Source organism: Oryctolagus cuniculus, chromosome 3 (assembly GCF_051225735.1).
Source record: "Oryctolagus cuniculus isolate XC-2025 breed Fujian yellow rabbit chromosome 3, ASM5122573v1, whole genome shotgun sequence".
Taxonomy (NCBI): Eukaryota; Metazoa; Chordata; class Mammalia; order Lagomorpha; family Leporidae; genus Oryctolagus; species Oryctolagus cuniculus.
This window is the reverse complement of record NC_142869.1, coordinates 166,510,526-166,535,518: the sequence shown is the minus strand read 5'-3', so window position 1 is coordinate 166,535,518 and position 24,993 is coordinate 166,510,526. Positions and strand designations below refer to the sequence as shown.

At 47.1% G+C, this 24,993-nt stretch overlaps 1 protein-coding gene across 2 annotated transcripts in view; it reads left to right on the top strand.

Annotated features, from left to right (window-relative positions):
• Positions 1–24,993, top strand: part of COPG2 (coat protein complex I subunit gamma 2) — a 122,069-nt gene that overhangs the window by 48,277 nt on the left and 48,799 nt on the right. For both annotated transcript variants that reach the window (XR_016231046.1, XM_070071310.2), the window contains exons 10-12: positions 18,990–19,123; positions 19,641–19,708; positions 20,785–20,973. Coding sequence is in view for 1 of the 2 variants with exons in the window: in XM_070071310.2 (XP_069927411.1) it covers positions 18,990–19,123; positions 19,641–19,708; positions 20,785–20,973 (391 nt within the window). In the remaining variant the exon portion in view is untranslated. The remainder of the gene's footprint in view (positions 1–18,989; positions 19,124–19,640; positions 19,709–20,784; positions 20,974–24,993) is intronic.

Below are 24,993 nucleotides of genomic sequence, written 5' to 3'. Positions count from 1 at the left end.
AGGGCGCATTTGAGGGAGAAGCTGAGGATAGAGTGGAGAGGCTGCATGTGAGGGAGAAGCTGAGGACTGAGTGGAGAGGCTGCATGTGAGGGAGCAGCTGCAGGAGGACAGAGTGGAGAGGGTGCATGTGAGGGAGAAGCTGAGGACAGAGTGGAGAGGGCGCATGTGAGGGAGCAGCTGAGGACAGAGCGGAGAGGGCGCATGTGAGGGAGAAGCTGCAGGAGGACAGAGTGGAGAGGGCACATGTGAGGGAGCAGCTGAGGACAGAGTGGAGAGGGCGCATGTGAGGGAGAAGCTGAGGACAGAGTGGAGAGGGCGCATGTGAGGGAGAAGCTGAGGACTGAGTGGAGAGGGCGCATGTGAGGGAGAAGCTGCAGGTGGACAGAGTGGAGAGGGTGCATGTGAGGGAGAAGCTGAGGACAGAGTGGAGAGGGCGCATGTGAGGGAGAAGCTGAGGACAGAGTGGAGAGGACGCATTTGAGGGAGAAGCTGAGGATAGAGTGGAGAGGCTGCATGTGAGGGAGAAGCTGAGGACTGAGTGGAGAGGCTGCATGTGAGGGAGCAGCTGCAGGAGGACAGAGTGGAGAGGGCGCATGTGAGGGAGAAGCTGAGGACAGAGTGGAGAGGCTGCATGTGAGGGAGAAGCTGAGGACTGAGTGGAGAGGCTGCATGTGAGGGAGCAGCTGCAGGAGGACAGAGTGGAGAGGGTGCATGTGAGGGAGAAGCTGAGGACAGAGCGGAGAGGGCGCATGTGAGGGAGAAGCTGCAGGAGGACAGAGTGGAGAGGGCGCATGTGAGGGAGAAGCTGAGGACAGAGTGGAGAGGGCGCATGTGAGGGAGAAGCTGAGGACAGAGTGGAGAGGGCGCATGTGAGGGAGCAGCTGAGGACAGAGCGGAGAGGGCACATGTGAGGGAGAAGCTGAGGACAGAGTGGAGAGGGCGCATGTGAGGGAGAAGCTGAGGACTGAGTGGAGAGGGCGCATGTGAGGGAGAAGCTGAGGACACAGTGGAGAGGACGCATTTGAGGGAGAAGCTGAGGATAGAGTGGAGAGGCTGCATGTGAGGGAGAAGCTGAGGACTCAGTGGAGAGGCTGCATGTGAGGGAGCAGCTGCAGGAGGACAGAGTGGAGAGGGTGCATGTGAGGGAGCAGCTGAGGACAGAGCGGAGAGGGCGCATGTGAGGGAGAAGCTGCAGGAGGACAGAGTGGAGAGGGCGCATGTGAGGGAGAAGCTGAGGATAGAGTGGAGAGGGCGCATGTGAGGGAGCAGCTGAGGACAGAGTGGAGAGGGCGCATGTGAGGGAGCAGCTGCAGGAGGACAGAGAGGAGAGGGCGCATGTGAGGGAGCAGCTGAGGACAGAGCGGAGAGGGCGCATGTGAGGGAGCAGCTGAGGACAGAGCGGAGAGGGCGCATGTGAGGGAGAAGCTGAGGACAGAGTGGAGAGGGCACATGTGAGGGAGCAGCTGAGGACAGAGTGGAGAGGACGCATTTGAGGGAGAAGCTGAGGATAGAGTGGAGAGGCTGCATGTGAGGGAGAAGCTGAGGACTGAGTGGAGAGGCTGCATGTGAGGGAGCAGCTGCAGGAGGACAGAGTGGAGAGGGCGCATGTGAGGGAGCAGCTGAGGACAGAGAGGAGAGGGCGCATGTGAGGGAGAAGCTGAGGACAGAGCGGAGAGGGCGCATGTGAGGGAGCAGCTGAGGACAGAGCGGAGAGGGCGCATGTGAGGGAGCAGCTGATGACAGAGCGGAGAGGGCGCATGTGAGGGAGCAGCTGAGGACAGAGCGGAGAGGGCGCATGTGAGGGAGAAGCTGAGGACAGAGCGGAGAGGGCGCATGTGAGGGAGAAGCTGAGGACAGAGCGGAGAGGGCGCATGTGAGGGAGAAGCTGCAGGAGGACAGAGTGGAGAGGCTGCATGTGAGGGAGCAGCTGAGGACAGAGTGGAGAGGGCGCATGTGAGGGAGAAGCTGCAGGAGGACAGAGTGGAGAGGGCACATGTGAGGGAGCAGCTGAGGACAGAGTGGAGACGGCGCATGTGAGGGAGAAGCTGAGGACAGAGTGGAGAGGGTGCATGTGAGGGAGAAGCTGAGGACAGAGTGGAGAGGGCGCATGTGAGGGAGAAGCTGAGGACAGAGTGGAGAGGACGCATTTGAGGGAGAAGCTGAGGATAGAGTGGAGAGGCTGCATGTGAGGGAGAAGCTGAGGACTGAGTGGAGAGGCTGCATGTGAGGGAGCAGCTGCAGGAGGACAGAGTGGAGAGGGCGCATGTGAGGGAGAAGCTGAGGACAGAGTGGAGAGGACACATTTGAGGGAGAAGCTGAGGACTGAGTGGAGAGGCTGCATGTGAGGGAGCAGCTGCAGGAGGACAGAGTGGAGAGGGTGCATGTGAGGGAGAAGCTGAGGACAGAGCGGAGAGGGCGCATGTGAGGGAGCAGCTGAGGACAGAGCGGAGAGGGCGCATGTGAGGGAGAAGCTGCAGGAGGACAGAGTGGAGAGGCTGCATGTGAGGGAGCAGCTGAGGACAGAGCGGAGAGGCTGCATGTGAGGGAGCAGCTGCAGGAGGACTGAGTGGAGAGGGCGCATGTGAGGGAGCAGCTGAGGACAGAGTGGAGAGGGCACATGTGAGGGAGAAGCTGAGGACACAGTGGAGAGGGTGCATGTCAGGGAGCAGCTGAGGACAGAGTGGAGAGGGCACATGTGAGGGAGAAGCTGAGGACAGAGTGGAGAGGGCGCATGTGAGGGAGAAGCTGAGGACAGAGTGGAGAGGGCACATGTGAGGGAGAAGCTGAGGACAGAGTGGAGAGGGCGCATGTGAGGGAGAAGCCGAGGACAGAGTGGAGAGGACGCATTTGAGGGAGAAGCTGAGGATAGAGTGCAGAGGGCGCATGTGAGGGAGAAGCTGAGGACTGAGTGGAGAGGGCGCATGTGAGGGAGAAGCTGAGGACAGAGTGGAGAGGGCGCTTGTGAGGGAGCAGGTGAGGACAGAGTGGAGAGGGTGCATGTGAGGGAGAAGCTGAGGACTGAGTAGAGAGGCTGCATGTGAGGGAGCAGCTGCAGGAGGACAGAGTGGAGAGGGCACATGTGAGGGAGCAGCTGAGGACAGAGTGGAGAGGGCGCATGTGAGGGAGAAGCTGAGGACTGAGTGGAGAGGGCGCATGTGAGGGAGAAGCTGCAGGTGGACAGAGTGGAGAGGGCGCATGTGAGGGAGCAGCTGAGGACAGAGTGGAGAGGGCGCATTTGAGGGAGAAGCTGAGGACAGAGTGGAGAGGGTGCATGTGAGGGAGCAGCTGAGGACTGAGTGGAGAGGGCGCATGTGAGGGAGAAGCTGCAGGTGGACAGAGTGGAGAGGGTGCATGTGAGGGAGAAGCTGAGGACAGAGTGGAGAGGGCGCATGTGAGGGAGAAGCTGAGGACAGAGTGGAGAGGACGCATTTGAGGGAGAAGCTGAGGATAGAGTGGAGAGGCTGCATGTGAGGGAGAAGCTGAGGACTCAGTGGATAGGCTGCATGTGAGGGAGCAGCTGCAGGAGGACAGAGTGGAGAGGAAGCAGGTGAGGACAGAGTGGAGAGGGCGCATTTGAGGGAGAAGCTGAGGATAGAGTGGAGAGGCTGCATGTGAGGGAGAAGCTGAGGACTGAGTGGAGAGGTTGCATGTGAGGGAGCAGCTGCAGGAGGACAGAGCGGAGAGGGCGCATGTGAGGGAGCAGCTGAGGACAGAGTGGAGAGGGCGCATGTGAGGGAGAAGCTGCAGGTGGACAGAGTGGAGAGGGCGCATGTGAGGGAGAAGCTGAGGACAGAGTGGAGAGGGCGCATGTGAGGGAGAAGCTGAGGACTGAGTGGAGAGGGCGCATGTGAGGGAGAAGCTGCAGGTGGACAGAGTGGAGAGGGCACATGTGAGGGAGAAGCTGAGGACAGAGTGGAGAGGGCGCATGTGAGGGAGAAGCTGCAGGAGGACAGAGTGGAGAGGACGATTTGAGGGAGAAGCTGAGGATAGAGTGGAGAGGCTGCATGTGAGGGAGCAGCTGAGGACAGAGTGGAGAGGCTGCATGTGAGGGAGCAGCTGCAGGAGGACAGAGTGGAGAGGGCGCATGTGAGGGAGCAGGTGAATACAGAGTGGAGAGGGCGATGTGAGGGAGCAGGTGAATACAGAGTGGAGAGGGCGCATTTGAGGGAGAAGCTGAGGACAGAGCGGAGAGGGCGCATGTGAGGGAGAAGCTGAGGACAGAGTGGAGAGGGCGCATGTGAGGGAGAAGCTGAGGACTGAGTGGAGAGGTTGCATGTGAGGTAGCAGCTGAGGACAGAGTGGAGAGGGCGCATGTGAGGGAGCAGCTGCAGGAGGTCAGAGTGGAGAGGGCGCATGTGAGGGAGAAGCTGAGGATAGAGTGGAGAGGCTGCATGTGAGGGAGAAGCTGAGGACTGAGTGGAGAGGTTGCATGTGAGGTAGCAGCTGAGGACAGAGTGGAGAGGGCGCATGTGAGGGAGCAGCTGCAGGAGGTCAGAGTGGAGAGGGCGCATGTGAGGGAGAAGCTGAGGACAGAGTGGAGAGGGCGCATGTGAGGGAGCAGCGGAGGACAGAGAGGAGAGTGCGCATGTGAGGGAGAAGCTGAGGACAGAGAGGAGAGGGCGCATGTGAGGGAGCAGCTGAGGACAGAGCGGAGAGGGCGCATGTGAGGGAGCAGCTGAGGACAGAGCGGAGAGGGCGCATGTGAGGGAGCAGCTGAGGACAGAGCGGAGAGGGCGCATGTGAGGGAGAAGCTGAGGACAGAGCGGAGAGGGCGCATGTGAGGGAGAAGCTGAGGACAGAGCGGAGAGGGCGCATGTGAGGGAGAAGCTGAGGACAGAGCGGAGAGGGCGCATGTGAGGGAGAAGCTGAGGAAAGAGTGGAGAGGCTGCATGTGAGGGAGAAGCTGAGGACAGAGCGGAGAGGGCGCATGTGAGGGAGAAGCTGCAGGAGGACAGAGTGGAGAGGCTGCATGTGAGGGAGCAGCTGAGGACAGAGTGGAGAGGGCGCATGTGAGGGAGAAGCTGAGGACAGAGTGGAGAGGGCGCATGTGAGGGAGCAGCTGAGGACTGAGTGGAGAGGGCGCATGTGAGGGAGAAGCTGCAGGTGGACAGAGTGGAGAGGCTGCATGTGAGGGAGAAGCTGAGGACAGAGTGGAGAGGGCGCATGTGAGGGAGAAGCTGAGGACAGAGTGGAGAGGACGCATTTGAGGGAGAAGCTGAGGATAGAGTGGAGAGGCTGCATGTGAGGGAGAAGCTGAGGACTGAGTGGAGAGGCTGCATGTGAGGGAGCAGCTGCAGGAGGACAGAGTGGAGAGGGCGCATGTGAGGGAGAAGCTGAGGATAGAGTGGAGAGGCTGCATGTGAGGGAGAAGCTGAGGACTGAGTGGAGAGGCTGCATGTGAGGGAGCAGCTGCAGGAGGACAGAGTGGAGAGGGTGCATGTGAGGGAGAAGCTGAGGACAGAGTGGAGAGGGCGCATGTGAGGGAGCAGCTGAGGACAGAGCGGAGAGGGCGCATGTGAGGGAGAAGCTGCAGGAGGACAGAGTGGAGAGGGCACATGTGAGGGAGCAGCTGAGGACAGAGTGGAGAGGGCGCATGTGAGGGAGAAGCTGAGGACAGAGTGGAGAGGGCGCATGTGAGGGAGAAGCTGAGGACTGAGTGGAGAGGGCGCATGTGAGGGAGAAGCTGCAGGTGGACAGAGTGGAGAGGGTGCATGTGAGGGAGAAGCTGAGGACAGAGTGGAGAGGGCGCATGTGAGGGAGAAGCTGAGGACAGAGTGGAGAGGACGCATTTGAGGGAGAAGCTGAGGATAGAGTGGAGAGGCTGCATGTGAGGGAGAAGCTGAGGACTGAGTGGAGAGGCTGCATGTGAGGGAGCAGCTGCAGGAGGACAGAGTGGAGAGGGCGCATGTGAGGGAGAAGCTGAGGACAGAGTGGAGAGGCTGCATGTGAGGGAGAAGCTGAGGACTGAGTGGAGAGGCTGCATGTGAGGGAGCAGCTGCAGGAGGACAGAGTGGAGAGGGTGCATGTGAGGGAGAAGCTGAGGACAGAGCGGAGAGGGCGCATGTGAGGGAGAAGCTGAGGACAGAGCGGAGAGGGCGCATGTGAGGGAGAAGCTGCAGGAGGACAGAGTGGAGAGGGCGCATGTGAGGGAGAAGCTGAGGACAGAGTGGAGAGGGCGCATGTGAGGGAGAAGCTGAGGACAGAGTGGAGAGGGCGCATGTGAGGGAGCAGCTGAGGACAGAGCGGAGAGGGCACATGTGAGGGAGAAGCTGAGGACAGAGTGGAGAGGGCGCATGTGAGGGAGAAGCTGAGGACTGAGTGGAGAGGGCGCATGTGAGGGAGAAGCTGAGGACAGAGTGGAGAGGGCGCATGTGAGGGAGAAGCTGAGGACTGAGTGGAGAGGGCGCATGTGAGGGAGAAGCTGCAGGAGGACAGAGTGGAGAGGGCACATGTGAGGGAGCAGCTGAGGACAGAGTGGAGAGGGCGCATGTGAGGGAGAAGCTGAGGACAGAGTGGAGAGGGCGCATGTGAGGGAGAAGCTGAGGACAGAGTGGAGAGGGCGCATGTGAGGGAGAAGCTGAGGACAGAGTGGAGAGGACGCATTTGAGGGAAAAGCTGAGGATAGAGTGGAGAGGCTGCATGTGAGGGAGAAGCTGAGGACTGAGTGGAGAGGTTGCATGTGAGGTAGCAGCTGAGGACAGAGTGGAGAGGGCGCATGTGAGGGAGCAGCTGCAGGAGGACAGAGTGGAGAGGGCGCATGTGAGGGAGCAGCTGAGGACAGAGTGGAGAGGGCGCATGTGAGGGAGCAGCTGAGGACAGAGAGGAGAGGGCGCATGTGAGGGAGAAGCTGAGGACAGAGAGGAGAGGGCGCATGTGAGGGAGCAGCTGAGGACAGAGCGGAGAGGGCGCATGTGAGGGAGCAGCTGAGGACAGAGCGGAGAGGGCGCATGTGAGGGAGCAGCTGAGGACAGAGCGGAGAGGGCGCATGTGAGGGAGAAGGTGAGGACAGAGCGGAGAGGGCGCATGTGAGGGAGCAGCTGAGGACAGAGCGGAGAGGGCGCATGTGAGGGAGCAGCTGAGGACAGAGCGGAGAGGGCGCATGTGAGGGAGAAGCTGAGGACAGAGCGGAGAGGGCGCATGTGAGGGAGCAGCTGAGGACAGAGCGGAGAGGGCGCATGTGAGGGAGCAGCTGCAGGGAAAACTGCAGTGGAAGGTCTTGGGAAAGTAGTGGAAATGGCCTGCACCTGACTGGACGATGCCGATGCACAGCAGCAAGCGTGGAGCACAAACACCGCAAAGGACCCAGCAGCCTGTTCTGGCGCGCAAGGTGAGGTCGACCGCCCTGGCCCACAACACCGTTACAGCTGGAGGGAGAGCCTAGGAGACTGCACCATGTTTGAGTCCGGCCAGGGATGCTCAGGGGAGCTGGGCGACTGCTCACGCAGAGCGGGGAAAAAGTGGTGTGCTTGCCTCTCTACTTCTTTCCACACCAGCACCCTGTTTCTAGCTGCGAGAAGGCCAGCACCATTCTGGACATAAACAGGTAGCAGCTGTACCAGCTCTGCTGTGTGCACTCAGCAGGTAGTGGGGACTGTTGGCAGCGGCCGCCACAGCAATTCAAGTCAGCTGGTGGGGTCTGACCCACCTTGTCATCAGGGCAACAACACCAGCCCCACTGTGCCACCTGGCAATGCGTGGGGACGGGGAGCCATCCCCACTGAAAGGAAGTGCTGCCCATGGGGACTGTTGTACCCGCCAGCACAATTGTGAAGGAACCACAGGCCTGTGATCCGGGGATGTTACCAGAGGGGAAAATCCATATTCCCCACAGACTTTGAGTCTGGCTGAGGGGATCTGCCTCAACCTGCCCAAGCAAAACACACATGGGCAGTGGCTCTGAGAACCTCTCAGTCTCTCTGTGGGTGAGACAGGTCAGTAGGATGGAGTGGACTCTCTTGCACTTCTTGACTGTGGGAACCCTGTGTGTTGAGACCGTGGAAACACTGTGACTACATGAGAAAGGGCAGGATGTAGCTGGGGTTTCTGGGCAAGCTGTGGGTGCAGAGCCACACTCACAACTCCTTGGTTGCCAGGACAGCTCATTGCAGCTGAAACTGTGCTCACAGGGAGGCCTGCACAGATGATTCACGTAGATGAGTGCTGAACACACTGGGGACTAACACCAGGGCATCGCTCAGCTTAAAGAAGAGGAGGTGATGGAGTGATCACACCAGCAGACATAAACGACCATACCCCCTTCTGTTGATAAGAGGAGAGCTACCAGCACCAACTTGGGTGTCACCTTGGATATTTGCTCCACCCTGGAGCCCTGACAGAGCTCCCTGGACATACCTACCACACACCTCTTGGTATTCACTGAAAGCACAGATATTCCACTAAGCCACAGAGACACCGCTCAAAAATAAAAGCCATGGGGGTGGGGGACAACAAAAATTAACTCCATAAATGCCTAAAAACAAATGCAGAAATTCAAGAAACAAGAATAAGGAAGACACCATGAGCCCCCCACCCAGCAAAGGAACACAATAAAATTTCAATATTAGAATGTGAAGGTGAAGAGACAGATGAAATGCTGGAAATGGATTACTCAAAAGCAGTCAGAAGCAAATCGACAAGCTAAAGAAAAGCATATGTGACATGAGTGAAAATTTTTCCCATGGAATTGAGATTTTAAACAGAAATCAAAATGAAATATTAGAAATAAAGAAATCAGTAGATCAAATAAAAAATGCAGTGGAAAGCCTCTACAGCAGACTCAGTGAGGCAGAAGAAAGAATATCCAAGCTAGAAGATAAATCTTTGGAAAACTTACAGTCAGACCAAAAATAAAAATTAAAAAAAGAAAATGGAAAACTTAAGTGTTGGAGATTTATAGGATACTATCAAACAACCCAACATACTTGTCTTACGAGTTTCTGAAAGTGTGGAAACAGAGAATGGGCCAGCAGGCCTATTTAGTGAAATGATTACAGAAAACTCCCCCAATTTGGAGAAATAAAGGGACATCCCAGTAAACACATAGAACTCCTAACAGACATGACCAGAAAAGATCTTCACCACTTCACATTGTAGTCAAACTCCACAATAAAACAGAAAGAAAAGATTCTGAAGTGTGCACAAGAGAAACTTCAGATTACTTTCAGAGGATCTCCAATTAGACTTAACAGCTAATTGCTCATCAGAAAGTCTACAGGCTAGAAGGGAATGGCGAGATATATTCCAGGTCTTAAGAGAAAAATTTTGTCAACCCAGAATACTGTACCCTGCAAGCTCTCATTTATGAATGAAAATGAAATAAAGACCTTCCATAACAAACAGAAACTATAAGAATTTGTTGCCACTCATCCAGCCCTACAAAAGATGTGTACAGATGTGCTACACACAGAAACACAAAAACACAGCCATCATTATGAAAGAATGACAAGGCAGAAGATCCCCTCATAGAAGTACAGAAGAAATCCAAAGAAAACAATAGGAATATTAATGGGAAAATGGCAGGGCCAAGTCATTACTTGCCTCAACTTCACAAAATTAACCTCTCTACTATTTTCTATAAACATTATAGTTTCAGTTTTCATGTTTCAGTTTCATAATCTACCTTTTTTTTTACTTGGATATGGTATAAGGTATCCATTTGATTTTTTTTCCATGTGACTACTCAGTACTTTCAGTACCATTTATTGAAGTGTGTCTTATCCAATGATATGCACTATCACCTTTGTCATGAATCTGGAGTCTTTGTATGCATTAGTCTGTTTCTGGGCTCCTGTTTTCCATTGCTTTCTATTCATGTACCCAAGCTAACAACATACTGCTTTATTATAGTAGCTTTATAAGAGCATGAATATATGTTAGAGAAAATATTCCTCCCTTATTCTTCCCTAAGAGCCTTTCCCAGCTCCTGGTTTATGTTGGTATGTCTGTGTGTCTGTATAATTTGATGAGGGATTGTTTAGTTTTCCCTCCCATCGACTTTGCCCCTTCCTGGGAGATTCTCACCAATGCCAGTAATAACAACCAATGTGTTTTAACCTGGGCAATCATATCCTCCAGATTTTTCATTCATGGGTCTTGAGGACTGTTTTCCACAAGCAGGTCTATCAGTTTCCACAATGACTGACCAGGCTGCCAAAATGAGTCTTTCACCTTGAATATTTTGATTCACTTCCCAGAAAGCCACAGCAGAAACTTGACTTTATGCCCAATTTGCTGTGACAGTTTGTATGCAATTAAGCACAAATGTGGCCGGCGCCGCGGCTCACTAGGCTAATCCTCCGCCTTGCGGCGCCGACACACCAGGTTCTAGTCCCGGTCAGGGCACCGGATTCTGTCCTGGTTGCCCCTCTTCCAGGCCAGCTCTCTGCTGTGGCCTGGGAGTGCAGTGGAGGATGGCCCAAGTACTTGGGCCCTGCACCCCATGAGACACCAGGAGAAGTACCTGGCTCCTGCCATCGGATCAGCGTGGTGCGCCGGCTGTGGCGGCCATTGGAGGGTGAACCATCGGCAAAGGAAGACCTTTCTCTCTGTCTCTCTCACTGTCTAACTCTGCCTGTCAAAAAAAAAAAAAAAAAAAAAAAAAAAAAAAAAAAAAAGGCACAAATGGCCAAGGCCAAGCAGAATTCACGTAGAGCCTGGAGTACTAAGCATTGGGGGAAACTCACAGAAACTGAGTAATACCAGATGCACTGGTCCCCCCATTGCCCATTCATTCTAGGCCAGTGGGAAGAGGTCAGCAAGACAGTTTTCATAACTTGGAAGAGGCACAATGCCCTGGAGCTTTGAGGATTTTAAGTTGAATTAAGTCCAGAAGCTCCAGCTACTTACTTTGGTTACCAAGGTGGGATGCGGAAGCTGTACCAATGTGGCATAATTTTGGCCTCCGCCCTTTTTTGACAGACTAGTATAAATTTTGAAGGGAACTAGTCTGTCATAATCAGGGGTCTGGACCCAAATCTTACACCTACCTGTATGACTGGGCATGTCAGTAGCAAGAATGTTCTGCTTGGACCCCTTGCAGGTGGAAAGGAGCTGGAGTCCAGGCTCTGTGGGGGCCAAGACTGATTGCCTCACACATTTGGCTGAATCCAGTTGTTATGGAGGTTAACAGGGATCCAGCTCATTTTCTGGGAGCCCAGCAGATCCATTTTGGACAAAATGACTCTCACAACTCACCTCTTAGATTCATTTGTTAATTCTCTTAATTTCTTCCTCCTTTTTTTAAAAAAAAATGTTTATTTATTTGTATTTTATCTGAAAGGCAGAAAGGAGACAGAAAGAGAAATCTTAATTAACTGGTTTTCTCCTCAAATGCCACAACAGCCAGGCCTGGGCCAGTCCAAACCCAGGAACCTGGAATTCATCTAGTCTCCCATGTGGGTGTCAGGGATGGAAGTACTTGAGCCATCCTCCGCTGCATCCAGAGTGAGTATTACCAGAAAGCTGGCTCTGAAGGGAAGGTGGAACTCAAACCCAGGCACTCTGATAGGGGATGCAGGAATCCCAGCAGCAGCTTAACATGCTGCACCACGATGCCTGACCATCAGTTCTTTGGTTTTCTATGTACAATTTTGTGTTTGCTTAACGATACATTCTGAGAAAGGTGTCATTAGGTCATTTTGTCATAATGCAAACAACATGTACAGTGCCTGTGATCCAGCAGTTTCTCTTCTGAGAGTCTGCCACAAATACTTGCCCGTGAGTACAAGGAAACAAATAGAAAGGTGTCAGTTCCATTATTTATATCATCAAAGTTGAACTAAGCATAATGGTTTCCAGTTGCATCCATTTGGTTGCAAAGGACAGAATTTCATTCTGTTTTTATGGCTGAATAACATTTTCTTTATTCAGTCATCAGTTGATGGACACCTGGGTTGATTCCATATCTTAGTTATGGTCTAATTGAGCTACAATAAACATGGGGACAAAATAACTTTCATATGCTGATTTCATTACATTTGGGTAACATCCTGGAGTAGGATGACTGGGTCATATGATAGATCTATTTACAGATCTTGACAGATCTCCAAAATTTGGCAACAGCTGGGGCTGAGCCAGGTCAAAGCCAGGAGCCAGGAGCTTCCTCCAGGTCTCCCACATGGGTGCAGGGACCCAAGCATTTTGGCCATGTTCCGCTGCCTTTTCACGTGCATTCGCAGGGAGCTGGATTGGAAGTGGAGCAGCCAGGACTCAAACCAGTGCACATATGGGATGCCGGCAACACAGGTAGCAGTTTCACCCACTCTGTCACAGAGGCACTCCCACTTTGGCCATTTCTTAGCTGGACTTTTTGTTCTACTGTTGTTGAGTTTCTTGAGTTCTTTACAGATGCTGGATATTAATCCTTTGTCAGTTGTATAGTTTGCAAATACTGTCTTCCATTCTGTCAGTTGCTCTTCACTTTGTTGAGTTTTCATCGCAGTGCAGAAGCTTCTTAGCTTGATGCAATCACAGTTGTCTGTTTTTTTCTTTATTGCCTATGCTTCCTGGGTTTTCTTCCAAGAAGAAAACTGCCTATGCCACTGTCCTGCAGAATTTCCCCAATGTGTTCCTTCAGTAATTTGATGGCACCGGGTCATAGATTTAGATCGTTGACCCATTAGAGTTGATTTTTATATAAGGTATAAGGTATGGCTAGTATGGACATTTTGATGATGTCAGTTCTTCCAATTCATGGACATCAAAGATTTTTAGAATGTTTTGGTGTCATCTTCTATTTCTTTCTTTAGTGTTTTGTAATTTTCATTGTAGAGATCTTTTACATCCTTGGATAAATTTATTCCAAGGTATTTAAAATTTTTTGTAGGTATTGCAGATGGTACTGATCTAACTAGTTCTTTCTTAGCCCTAGTGTTTTTTTGCATATGCAAAGGTTATTGATTTTTGTGTGCTGATTTTATATCCTGCAATGTTACTAAACTCTCTTAAGAGTTTCAATAGTCTCTTAGTGAAATCTTTGGCTTCCCCTATATATAGGATCATGTCATTTGCAAACAGGGATAATTTGCTTCCCCCTTTCAATTTTGTATCCCTTTGATTTCTTTTTCTTGCCTAATGGCTCTGGCTAAAACTTCCAGAACCATATTGAATAGCAGTGATGAAAGTGGGCACCCTTGTCCAGTTCCAGCTCTTAGTGGAAATGCTTCCATCTTTACCCCATTCAATATGATGCTGGCTGTGGGTTTGTCATATAACACCTTCATTGTGTTGAGGCATGTTCCTTCTATATCCAATATGCTTAAGGTTCTTATCATGAAACGATGTATTTTACCAGATGCTTTCTTGTATCTGTTGAGATAATCTTACGGTTTTTATTCTTCAATTTGTTAATATGAGGTATCACATTCATTGATTTGCATATGCTGAACCATTCCTGCATACCAGGGATAAATCCCTTTTGGACTGGGAGAGCGAGCTTTCTCATGTATTGTTGTATTAGATTAGCTATTATTTTGTTAGGGATTTTTTTTTATCTATGTTCATCAGGGATATTGGTCTATAGTTGTCTTTCTTTGTTGTATCTTTTTCTGGTTTTGAAATTAAGGTGATGCTGTCCTCGCAGAAGGAGTTTGGGAGGATTCCCTCCCTTTGCATTGTTTTAAATAGATTGGGAAGAATTGGAATTAGTTCTTTTTTTGATTAATTTTTTGAAAGGCAAAGTTACAGAGAAGCAGAGGCAGAGAGAGATGTCTTCCATCTTCTTATTCAATCCCCAAATGGCTGCAACAGCCAGAGCTGGGCCAATCCAAAGCCAGGAGCCAGGAGCTTCCAGTGGTCTCCTCCATGGGTACAGGGGCCCAAGGACTTAGGCTACCCTCTACTGCTTTCCTAGGCCATAGCAGAGAGCCGGATCAGAAGTAGAACAGCAGAACTCGAATCGGTACCCATATGGGATCCCGGCACTGCAGGTGGCAGCTTTGCCTGCTATACCACAGCGCCGGCCCCTAAGCTTCCCTCTTAACACTGCTTTTGCCATATCCCGTAAGTTTTGATACATTGTGTTGTCATCTTCATTCATTTCCAGGAATTTTTTATTTCCCTTTTGATTTCTTCTGTGACTCACTATTCATTCAGGAGCATGTTGTTTAATCTACATGTGTTTGCATATTTTCTAGAGTTTCTTAAATTGTCAGTTTCCAGCTTCATTTCACTGTGGTCAGAAAAGATATGTAGTATGATTGCAGTGGTTTTTAATTTGGTGAGACTTGCCTTATGGTCTAGCATACGATCTATCCCAGGGAAAGTTCTAGCACTGATGAAAAGAATGTTTTTTTCTGCAACTGTTGGATGAAATGTTCTGTAGTTATCAATTAAGTCCACTTGGTCCATAGTGCAGACTAGCTCTGTTGTTCCTTTGTTTATTTTCTGTCTAGTTGATCTGTCCATTGATGAAAGTGAGGTGTTGTCCCCTCTGTTATTGTATTGGAGTCTGTGCTGCCTTTTAGATCCATTAACATTTGTTGTAAATAGCCAGGTGCTCTGGTATTGGGTGCATGTACATTTACTATTGTGACAACACCCTGTAGAATTGATCTCTTAAACATTACTACTATGGCCTGGGAAAGCAGTGGAAGATAGCCCAAGTCCTGGGGCCCCTGCACCCATGTGGGAGACCCAGAAGAAGCTCCTGGCTCCTGGCTCCTGGCTGGTGCAGCTCTGGCCATTGCAGCCATTTGGGGAGTGACTCAGCAGATGGAAGACCTCTCCTTCTCTCTCTCTGTCTCTGTCTCTGTCTCTCTGCCTCTCCTCTCTCTGTGTAACTCTGACTTTCAAATAAATAAATCTTTTAAAAAAATGATAAAAGTCTTAGGATCATGTTACAAGATGCAGAAAGAGCATTCAATAAAACTTCAACATCCATTCATGATAAAAACTGAAAAAGTATATGTTGAGTGGGTGTTAGACACAGAGGTTAAGTTGCTGCTTGGGATGCCTGCATCCCATATCAGAGTGCCTCCGTAGGCAGAGGATTAACCAAGTGAGCCACGGTGCTGGCCCCTCAAATAAAATTTTAACAATTTTAAATTATATAGAAGAAGCATTCCTCAACATAATAAATGATGTGTATAACAGACTGACAGCCAACATTATGCTGAAAGGTTAAAAGCTGAAAGCATTCCCTGTAAGATTTGACAACAGAGAAGGCTGTCCACCCCACCACTCTGAGTAGTAAAGTACTGGAAGTTTTAGCAGAGCTGTTAGGTCCAAGAAGGAAGTAAGAGGCCTTCAGACAGGACAGGAGGACAGTAGGTTATCGCTTTGTGCAGGTGACATGATTCTACAGAGAAACCTGAAGTCCCCACATGGAAACTATTAGCACTGATGAACTAACTGAGCAGAGATGCAGGATGCAAGATCAACCCACAGAAATCACTCAGGTTGTTCTACACCATACCAAACTCACTCAGAAATTTTACGAGCAGTCCTACTCACTATAGCTATAACAAATTACCTTGCAGCAAATTTAACCAGGAGTATGAAAGACCTCTCCAATGGAAATTACAAAACACTGTTGAAACTGAAGAAGACTTAAAGGAGAAAAGTTCTGATGTTTACAGACCATAAGAACCCATATTATTAAATTAAAAGTCCATGTTGAGGCTGGCGCCGTGGCTCATTTGGTTAATCTTCCGCCTGCATCCCATATGGGTGCCAGGTTCTAGTCCTGGTTGCTCCTCTTCCAGTCCAGCTCTCTGTTGTGGCCCGGGAAGGCAGTGGAGGTTGGCCCAAGTGCTTGGGCCCCTGCACCTGCATGGGAGACTAGGAGGAAACACCTGGCTCCTGGCTTCGGATTGGCACAGCGCCGGCCGTGGTGGCTATGTAAGGGGTGAACCCACGGAAGGAAGACCTTTCTCTGTCTCTGTCTCTCACTGTCTACCTCTGCCTGTCAAATGATAAAAAAAAAAAAAGCCCATGTTACCCACAATGACTGACAGATTCAGTGCAATCCCCACAATGTACCAATGGCATTTTTCTCAGAATTAGGAAAAATAGTTCCAAAATTCTTATGGAACAAGGTGCTGGATAGCCAAAGAAGTCTTGAATAAAAGTTGTAGGCATCACAATACCCAATTTGGAGACAAACAACAGATTTCTTAAAACCAGAACAACATGATACTGGCATAAAAGCAGACACAGAGACCAATGGAACAGGATAAAGATGCCAGAAATTAGCCCACATGTCTACAGCTGACTCTTGACAAAGTCACTAAAAAAGCAGATGCTATGGAAAGGAGAGTTTCTCCAGTAACTAACGGTGATGTAACTGGATACCAACATGCAGGAGTGACACATCCCCACCTCCCAGTGCACAGGAGGATCAACTCAAAATGAATCAAAGACCTAACTCTGAGAATTGGAACTGAAATTATTAGAAGAAAATACAGGATAAATACTTCAAGATGTTGCCATAGTCAACAAGTTTTTTGGATAAGACCCCAAAACACAAATAGCAGTAGCAAAGCTAGATAGATGGAATTAAACTAAGAAGCTTCTGCACAGTAAGAGACAAATTAACAGAGTGAAGAGATAACTGATAAGAGTAGGAGAAAATATTTTCAAACTATGCATCTGATTATCAGTTCACCAAATATAAAGGATTTCACACAACAATAGAGCAGACAGTCCAATGAAGAAATGATAAAAAATTGAATAGATTTTTTCAGAAGAAATACAAATGGCCAGCATATAATACATGAAAAAAAATGTTGCATATCATTAGCTGTCAGGAAGATGCAAATCAAACCCCAGTGAGGTATCCTCTCACCCCAGTTAGAATGGCTTTTGTCCAAAAGGCAAAATTGGCAAATATGGAGAAAAGAGAACCCTTATGTGCTGTTGTTAGAATTGTGAATTATTTTGGCAGTTGTAGAGAACAGAGTGGCGGTTCTGGGAACAAAGAGTTGGAGGGGAGATAGGGAGAGAGGAGGAGAGAGGCTGGGAGGGAGGGACGGGAAGAAAAGAGGAAAGGAAGAGAGAAAGGAAAAACGAAAGAAAAAATTCTACCATATAAGGTAACACTTCTAGGTATAGATCCAAAGGAAATGAAATCGGCGTGTGAGAGGGATCCCTGCACCCACATGTTCATTGCAGCACTATTCCCGGTAGTGGAGACTGGAGCCCACCTGGATGTGCATCAGGGACTGAATGGGTAAAGAGAATGTGCTCTACCCAGTCAGTGGACTATTACTCAGCCATGCAAGGAATGCTGTCCTCGCAGCAGAATGGATGGAACTGAGGAGCGTGTGAAGTTAAATAACCAGGCGCAGATAGATAAAAGCTGTATATTCTTATATGTGGAAGTGAAAAAAATCTGAAATTAGATAGTGATTACTAGAGGTTGGGAAAGGGAGGGAGAGAGGCTGGAGGGAGGTTGTGTACCAGACATCGACTGAGTCACCTAGACGTCCCAGTGTCCCCGAGCAGTTGCGCAGCTGTAGTACGCTACAGTGTTTTATGTACTGTGTGAAGACCTGAAGAGGCATCTGGTAGACTGCAGACATTGGTTCATTTGGTTCCACTGTGTATACGTGCTGAAACATTGCACTGTACCCCTTCAAATGGGTGAGTATTACACATGAAACATTTAAAAAATAATTTAAAAATGCATGAAAATGGATTTAAATGGGAAGTTTATTTTGGTGCAAAAAATTAAAAATCTCTGCATAGTTTTCTTTTTAATAGTAAGTATTTTCCGTGGCTGTTTTGAGGACTCCCACTAGGCATGTATTTCATAGCTTTTTGCACCAAGTAAACTTACATTTTAATTTCATTTTCCCACAGACTTTGTGAAGTACCTTTGTGTAAGGTTTTTCAGAGTTGCTCTATGTTGACTGCTCTTAAGTGCTGTGCATATCCATATGAATTTTAGGATCAGGTTAGAATTTCTACAACAAAAAGCCTGATGGCATTTTCTAAGAATTGCAGTGAATAGAATAATTTGTCTCTTTTGAGTAAGTGAATTTGGAAGAGTTGCCATCTTGATAATATTGGATCTTCCAGTGTGTGAACAGACTAATTCTTCATTTAATCAGATTTCTTAGAAGGATTTTGTGATTTCACAATAAGAGTCTTGTGTTCTTTTATTACGTTTTTTACATTTTATTACATTTATGTATTCTTATGCTATTATTAAATTTTGTTTTGGGGGTTTATTGCGTTATATATATATAAATATATTGTGTTCATATATATATGTGTGTGTGTGTGTGTGTGTGTGTGTGTGTATACACTTGCACAGAGTCTCAATATCAAGCGTAAGTGAGATTGTGGCTTTGTTGGTTCTTTGCTGGGCATTTGATCATCCCTCCACACGTGACTCCTGGATCCTCTGAAGTACCACAGGAACTTTCAAAGCCCTGACATGCGACTCATTCCCCAGATTCTCCTTCTAAGGATTGTTGCCAGTCTCTTGGTTGCCTCATCTGGAATTGCTACTTCTAGCAGCTGCAGTATTAACCACTTGCCACTGTTGGTTTTGGACAAACTCCGTGAGAATAAGACTTTCCTCACTAAATAAGCTCTAAATTGGGTGAAGTCAGGATTAGCCTTTGAGTGAGGCTTCTCTAGGGCCACCGGGCAGTGAGATAGTGACAGTTCTGTGAGGATGAGCCTGCCTCCTCTGGCGGCTGCTAGGATGCCAGTCCTCACGGCTGCTCTGGTTCTGTAGTGCTGCTTTCTCAGCTCCTAAGGAACAGGGAAGAAGGGGGATGGAAACTGGGACTGGGGCAAGTTAAAATACCAGAAAATTCACCAAGATTTAATAATACTCCTTAGATTGTTGCATGTCTGGTTAATTTCTAGAGTTCTGATAAAGTTTATAGTGATCCGTTTTCTCATTATTATAATGTTTTGAGAAGTGGATTTTCAGTTACTTCATCCACCCTTCCGGAAGTCCTCCTGGATCTCTGTGCTTTTAGCCATCATGCATATATCGCCTGTCTGAATAATGACCTTTGTGTATTTATTGGCAGCCATGAAAGCCCACTCTTTGATTTCATTGAAAGCTGCTTGAGAAATAAACATGAAATGGTTATATATGAAGCTGCTTCTGCCATCATCCATCTCCCTAACTGTACTGCCAGAGAGTTGGCACCTGCTGTTTCAGGTGAGGTGTATGTTGGATCAGTGGCTTTTGCTTTTGTCTTAAGTTCTGTGGATCTGCATAGTAGATATCAAGAATGACTTTTGAACCTCAGATCTGTGTGTATATGTAGCCTTTGGGTTCTAGTAGCTTATATACATTATAGATAATTTGAGTTGTTCTTTATTCTTTTTCTGAAATTTGTATTCCCAATATAATACTGTTGAAACAATTTTACATAGATGACAGATACCATTAATGTGTTCGGTTTTTGGGTTTTTGTTAATGTTTAGAAAGTCCATTTGTGCTTACAACTACCAATATTTCTACCATTTGAATTCACATATTAAGAGATGTCTAATTATTTTACAACAAAAAGCCATTCTTCTATTTTTTGATGATGTGTTTTCATGTGAATTTTTGATACTATGATCTAATTTCCCTTTGCATATTTTGAATATAATTCATGAAATATTTGTTTTTAGTCATGTGATGTGTGATAAAATGAGCAATGAACAGTGGTTTTCTTTGTTTGCCTTAGTTCTTCAGCTTTTCTGTAGCTCTCCTAAGCCGGCCTTGAGATACGCAGCTGTGAGGACCTTGAATAAAGTAAGTGTCCCATTGCTAGGTGCTGACTTGTATCTGTGTTTGATTGAGACACACCAAGTGAGAAGTGCTGGGCTTGTTCCTCAAGGTTAGTGCCTGTGGCTTACGGCTGTACTTCTGTGATACTTCATTTGTGTGTTACCTGAAATTCGGCAATTTTTTATTATGCAGCTGAAATTATAATTCACTTCTGGCCTCTGAGTATTTTATATTCAAAAGCCATGCCAGTGGTAGCTGTTAGCCCCAAGAGATTTTGAATTTCAATTAATTAAAATTAAAAATCCAGGTCCTCAGTCTCCTAGTCACATTTCCTGTGCTCATAGCCACATGTGGCTCTTGTGTTGGACAGTGCAGCTTTTGGAAATGTCTATCAATCATTCACCTATAATGTTGGAGCCAGATAAATCCCACAGTTCAGTTTTTATGAATTTTAGAAAGATGATATGGTGCTATTATATTTGAACCTGAATTAGTACCCCCACATTTCAGATACATTTTACCCCTAAATCATTTGACTGTTCTTGCTAAGTGAGAAATACTAAGACTTAATGTACTTTTACACTAGTTTAGGTTGTGTTTTGCTGTTAAATGAATTTTGCCACCAGTACTTTTCAGAGTGTTTTCAAACGTTCAGAATTATGAGAGGAGATTCTGAGTCAATAGTGGAACAACATCAACAAAAGAAGGAGGCAAGAGAGTGACAGACATATTTTACTGACTACAGATAGTCCAGTTTTGCTGGTTTAAGTATGGATAAGATACTAACAGTCTCTGTTGAGCAGTGTTTACCAAACTCGATCCTGTTCCCAGAGATCCTAATATATAGTAGAGTAGACATACATGGACGCATGTACGGTAAGAAGCACAGTCCAGATTTAATAAAGACAGGCTGTGATATAGTCCTGTGCTATACCATGGCTGTTACTCATTTAACAGTTGATTTATCATACCTTATTAATTGGAAATGCTTTTTACCTATCTGTCCCCTTTGGATTGCCACTGACCTTAATTAAAATTTGAGTGCTGACCTTTATCCACAGCAATTTGCTTACTCTCTGTTTTTCTTGCCCTTCCACAAGGTGGCAATGAAGCACCCTTCTGCAGTTACTGCCTGCAATCTGGACTTAGAAAACTTGATCACAGACTCCAACAGGAGCATTGCTACGCTAGCCATTACCACACTGCTCAAAACAGGGAGTGAGAGCAGTGTGGACAGGCTCATGAAGCAGATCTCTTCTTTTGTGTCTGAAATTTCAGATGAATTCAAGGTAATAGTTTAAACACAATTATGCTTTCCCCCAGTCTGTGGCTTACTCATTTCTTTTGCTAACAGTGTCTTTTGAGGTGCAGACATTTTTAATTTTTCGAAGTCTAATTTGTCAGTTTTTTTCTTTGACATTTGTTAAAAATTGTCTCTTCTAAATAGTGTTTACCTCCATTTCGTAAATATTCTCTCATGTTTTATTCTAAATACTGTATGAGTTTAGCTTTTACATTTTGGTTTATATTACAACCTAGTGTGTTTTTCCAGTATGTTGGCGTCTTTGTCTGAAAAGCAACTAACCATACACCGTCAGTATATTTCTGGCCTATTTATCATGTTCCACTCATCTGATTGTCACTCCAATGTTCGTACCACACTGTACTGATTGATGTAGCTTTATGAAACTTTTTAAATCTCTAGTATGTTCTTCCAAGTTTGTTTTTTTCATTTTTTTTTAAAGATTTATTTTTTATTTATTTGAAAGGCAGAGTTAGGAGGAGAGACAGAGATACAGATAGAGATAGAGAGAGAGAGAAACCTTCCATCCTTAGAGAGAGAGAGAGAGAGAGAAATCTTCCATCCTTTGATTCACTCCCCAAATGGCCGCAATGACTGGGGATAGACCAGGATGAAGCCAGGAGTCCAAAGCTTCTTCCAGGTCTCCTTTGTGAGTGCAGGGGCCCAAAGACTTGGATCATCATCTGCTACTGTTCTAGGCGCGTTAGCAGGGAACTGGATCAGAAGTGGAGCAGTTGTGTCTTTAACCAGCACCCATGTAGGATGCCAACATCACAGGCAGATGCTTAACCTGCTATGCCACAGTGCTGGTCCCATATTTTTTCATGTTTTAGTTCCTTTGCATTTTCATAGAACCTTTGGAACCAGCTTATCAATTTCTATGAAATGCAGCCTGCTAGGATTATGACCAGGATTGTGCTAAATCTGTAAATCAGTTGGGACAGAACTGATGTATAACAAAATTAATTCTTCTAGTCCATGAATATGGTATATCTTTCTCTTTAGGTCATCTTTAATTTTTCTGAGGAGGTTTTTGTAGTAATTACAAGTCTTACATGTGTTTTGTTAAGTTTATTTCTAAGTATTTTAGGCTTTTTAGATATCATTTCATTAAAATTTCTACTTTTTTGTTTATTGCTAGTGTCTAACAGGCACTTTTTAAAGCTTTCTATGCTAACTTGATGTGACCTTTGACTTTGCTGAGTTCCCTTATTTGGAACTAGTAGTTGTAACATGTATCCCTTGGGATTGTTTATATAAATAATCCTGTCATTTGTGAATAGAGGCACTTCTTTATTTCCAATCCAGTTGTCTCTCCCTTCTTTTTCTTGCCTTATTAAAATAGCTAGTATTTAAAATACAATGTTGACCAGAACTAGTAAGAGTTTGTTAGAGATGATCATAAAAATGATGTTAAAATGTGTGAATGTCATGTTGAGTGTGTTGCAGGAAATTATGCCTTGATAGCATTCATATAACTACTACAAAGTAAGCAAAACTGAACAATTGGGGTATATATTAAACTGAAGAAAAGGTAACTGGTAAACCGGGCCAGGAGAGTGATCCTCTCTGAGAAGGAAGTAGTGGGATGTGATCAGGAGCGTGCAGAACTTTCAGGAGGCAGAAGCACTCTTTTGTAAAAGCTGTGTGATAGGGGCTGGCGCCGTGGCTCACTTGGCTAATCTGCCGCCTGCAGTGCCGGCATCCCATATGGGCGCCAGGTTCTAGTCCCAGTTGCTCCTCTTCCAGTCCAGCTCTCTGCTGTGGCCCTGCTTGAGCCCCTGCACCCACATGGGGAGACCAGGAAGAAGCACCTGGCTCCTGCACCTGGATCGGCGCAGTGCACCAGCCATTGCAACCATTTGCGGGGGTGAACCAACAGAAGGAAGACTTTTCTCTCTGTCTCTCTCTCTCACTGTCTATAACTCTACTTGTCAAATAATAATAAAAAAAAGCTCTATGGTAAATGCACATGTGTTTCTTTATGTAATCATATATTAAATATATAAAAGTATTGATGTATCATAAAAAAGTGGGAGAAAAACCATTGCAATTGTTAAACTAAACTTTTCTACACTTGACAGTAGCTCTTCCTATATGACTAATTGGTCTCTCTCTCTTTTTTTTTTTTTTTTTGAAAGATTTATTTATTTATTTATTTGAACGGTGGAGTGAGTGAGAGAGAGAATCTTCCATCCACTGGTTCACTCCTCAGATAGCCAGATCTCCCACATGGGTGCAGGAGTCTAAGTACTTGGGCCGTCCTCCACTGCTTTCCCAGGCACATTTAGCAGGGATCTGGATCAGACGCACTGGTGCTTTGATGTGGTATATCAGCACCTTAACTCACTGTGCCACAATAGTGGTTCTTTGTCTAGTTTTTAACCCTATAAAATAAATCCACCAAATTGCAACAAACCATTTGTTTGCAAACAAACTATTGAATGTCATTTGTACTTTATCCAACTCTTATTTTCTATGACTATATGGAGGTGTTTTTTTTTTTTAAAGATTTTTATTGTATTTATTTGAGAGGTAGAGTTACAGTGAGAGGGGAAGACAAAGAGAAAGGTCTTCCCTGTGTTGGTTCATTCCCCAGATGGCTGCCAATGGCTGGAGCTTTGCCGATCCGAAGCCAGGAGCCAGGTCCTTCCTTCGGTCTCCCATGCGGGTGCAGGGCCCAAGCACTTGGGCCATCCTCCACTGCCCTCCTGGGTCACAGCAGAGAGCTGGACTGGAAGAGGAGCAACCGGGACTAGGACAGGCGCCCGTATGGGATGCCGGTGCCACAGGAGGAGGATTAACCTACTGCACCGCTACGCCAGCCCCTATATGGAGTTTTATTATTCATAATGGTTGGGGTCCAGTACTGTGGTGTGGCAGGTAAAGACGCCGCCTGCAACACTGACATCACATATGGCCAGTGGTTCAAGCCCCAGCTGCTCTACCTCTGATCCAGCTCCCTGCTAATGCACCTGAAAAAGCAGCAGAAAATGGCTCAAGTGCTTGAGCTCCTGCACCCATGATGGAGACGCTGGTGAAGCTCCTGGCTCCTGGCTTTGAACGTGTCTACCTCTGGCCATTGTGGCCATTTGGGGAGTGAGCCAGCGATTGGAAGGTATCTCTCTCTGTGTGTCTCTCTCTTCCTCTCTGTAATTCTGTCTTTCAAATAAATAAATAAATAAATAAATCTTAAAGCCAAAACAAAGTGGTTGATTACCCCCAATATCAGTTTCATTAGGTTTCATTGGATATGCTGCTACCTCCAGCCCTCTCTATATATTTTTCATTTTGATTTGTTAATATTATTTGAAAGGCAGAGAGATAGATGGAAATAGATCTTCATCCACTGATTCATACCCCAGATGCCCACAACATCCAGGGCTGGTGCAGGCAAAAGCCAGGAGCCTGGAACGCAATCTGGGTTTCTTGTGTCAGGGCAGGAACTCAGGAACTTGAGCCATCTTCCACTGCCTCCCAGGGTAACCATCAGCAAGAAACTGCAGTGAAGAGGATATCTATCTGGGGCTCAAGACAGGCACACCCATACACGATGCATACTGCTGCACCACACCACAGCGCCCCCTACTGTATGTTTCAAAAATATACTCCCCCCTTTTTTTTTTTAACTTTTATTTAGTAAATATAAATTTCCAAAGTACAGTTTATGGATTACAATGGCTTTTCCCCCCAATAACTTCCCTCCCACCCGCAACCCTCCCATCTCCCACTCCCTCTCCCATTCCATTCGCATCAAGATTCATTTTCAATTATCTTTATATGCAGAAGATCAATTTAGTATAAATTAAGTGAAAATTTCAACAGTTTGCACCCACACAGAAACACAAAGTGTAAAGTACTGTTTGAATACTAGTTATAGCATTAAATCACATTGTACAACACATTAAGGACAGAGATCCTACATGAGGAGTAAGTGCACAGTGACTCCTGCTGTTGACTTAACAAATTGACACTCTTGTTTATGGCATCAGTAATCCCCCTAGGC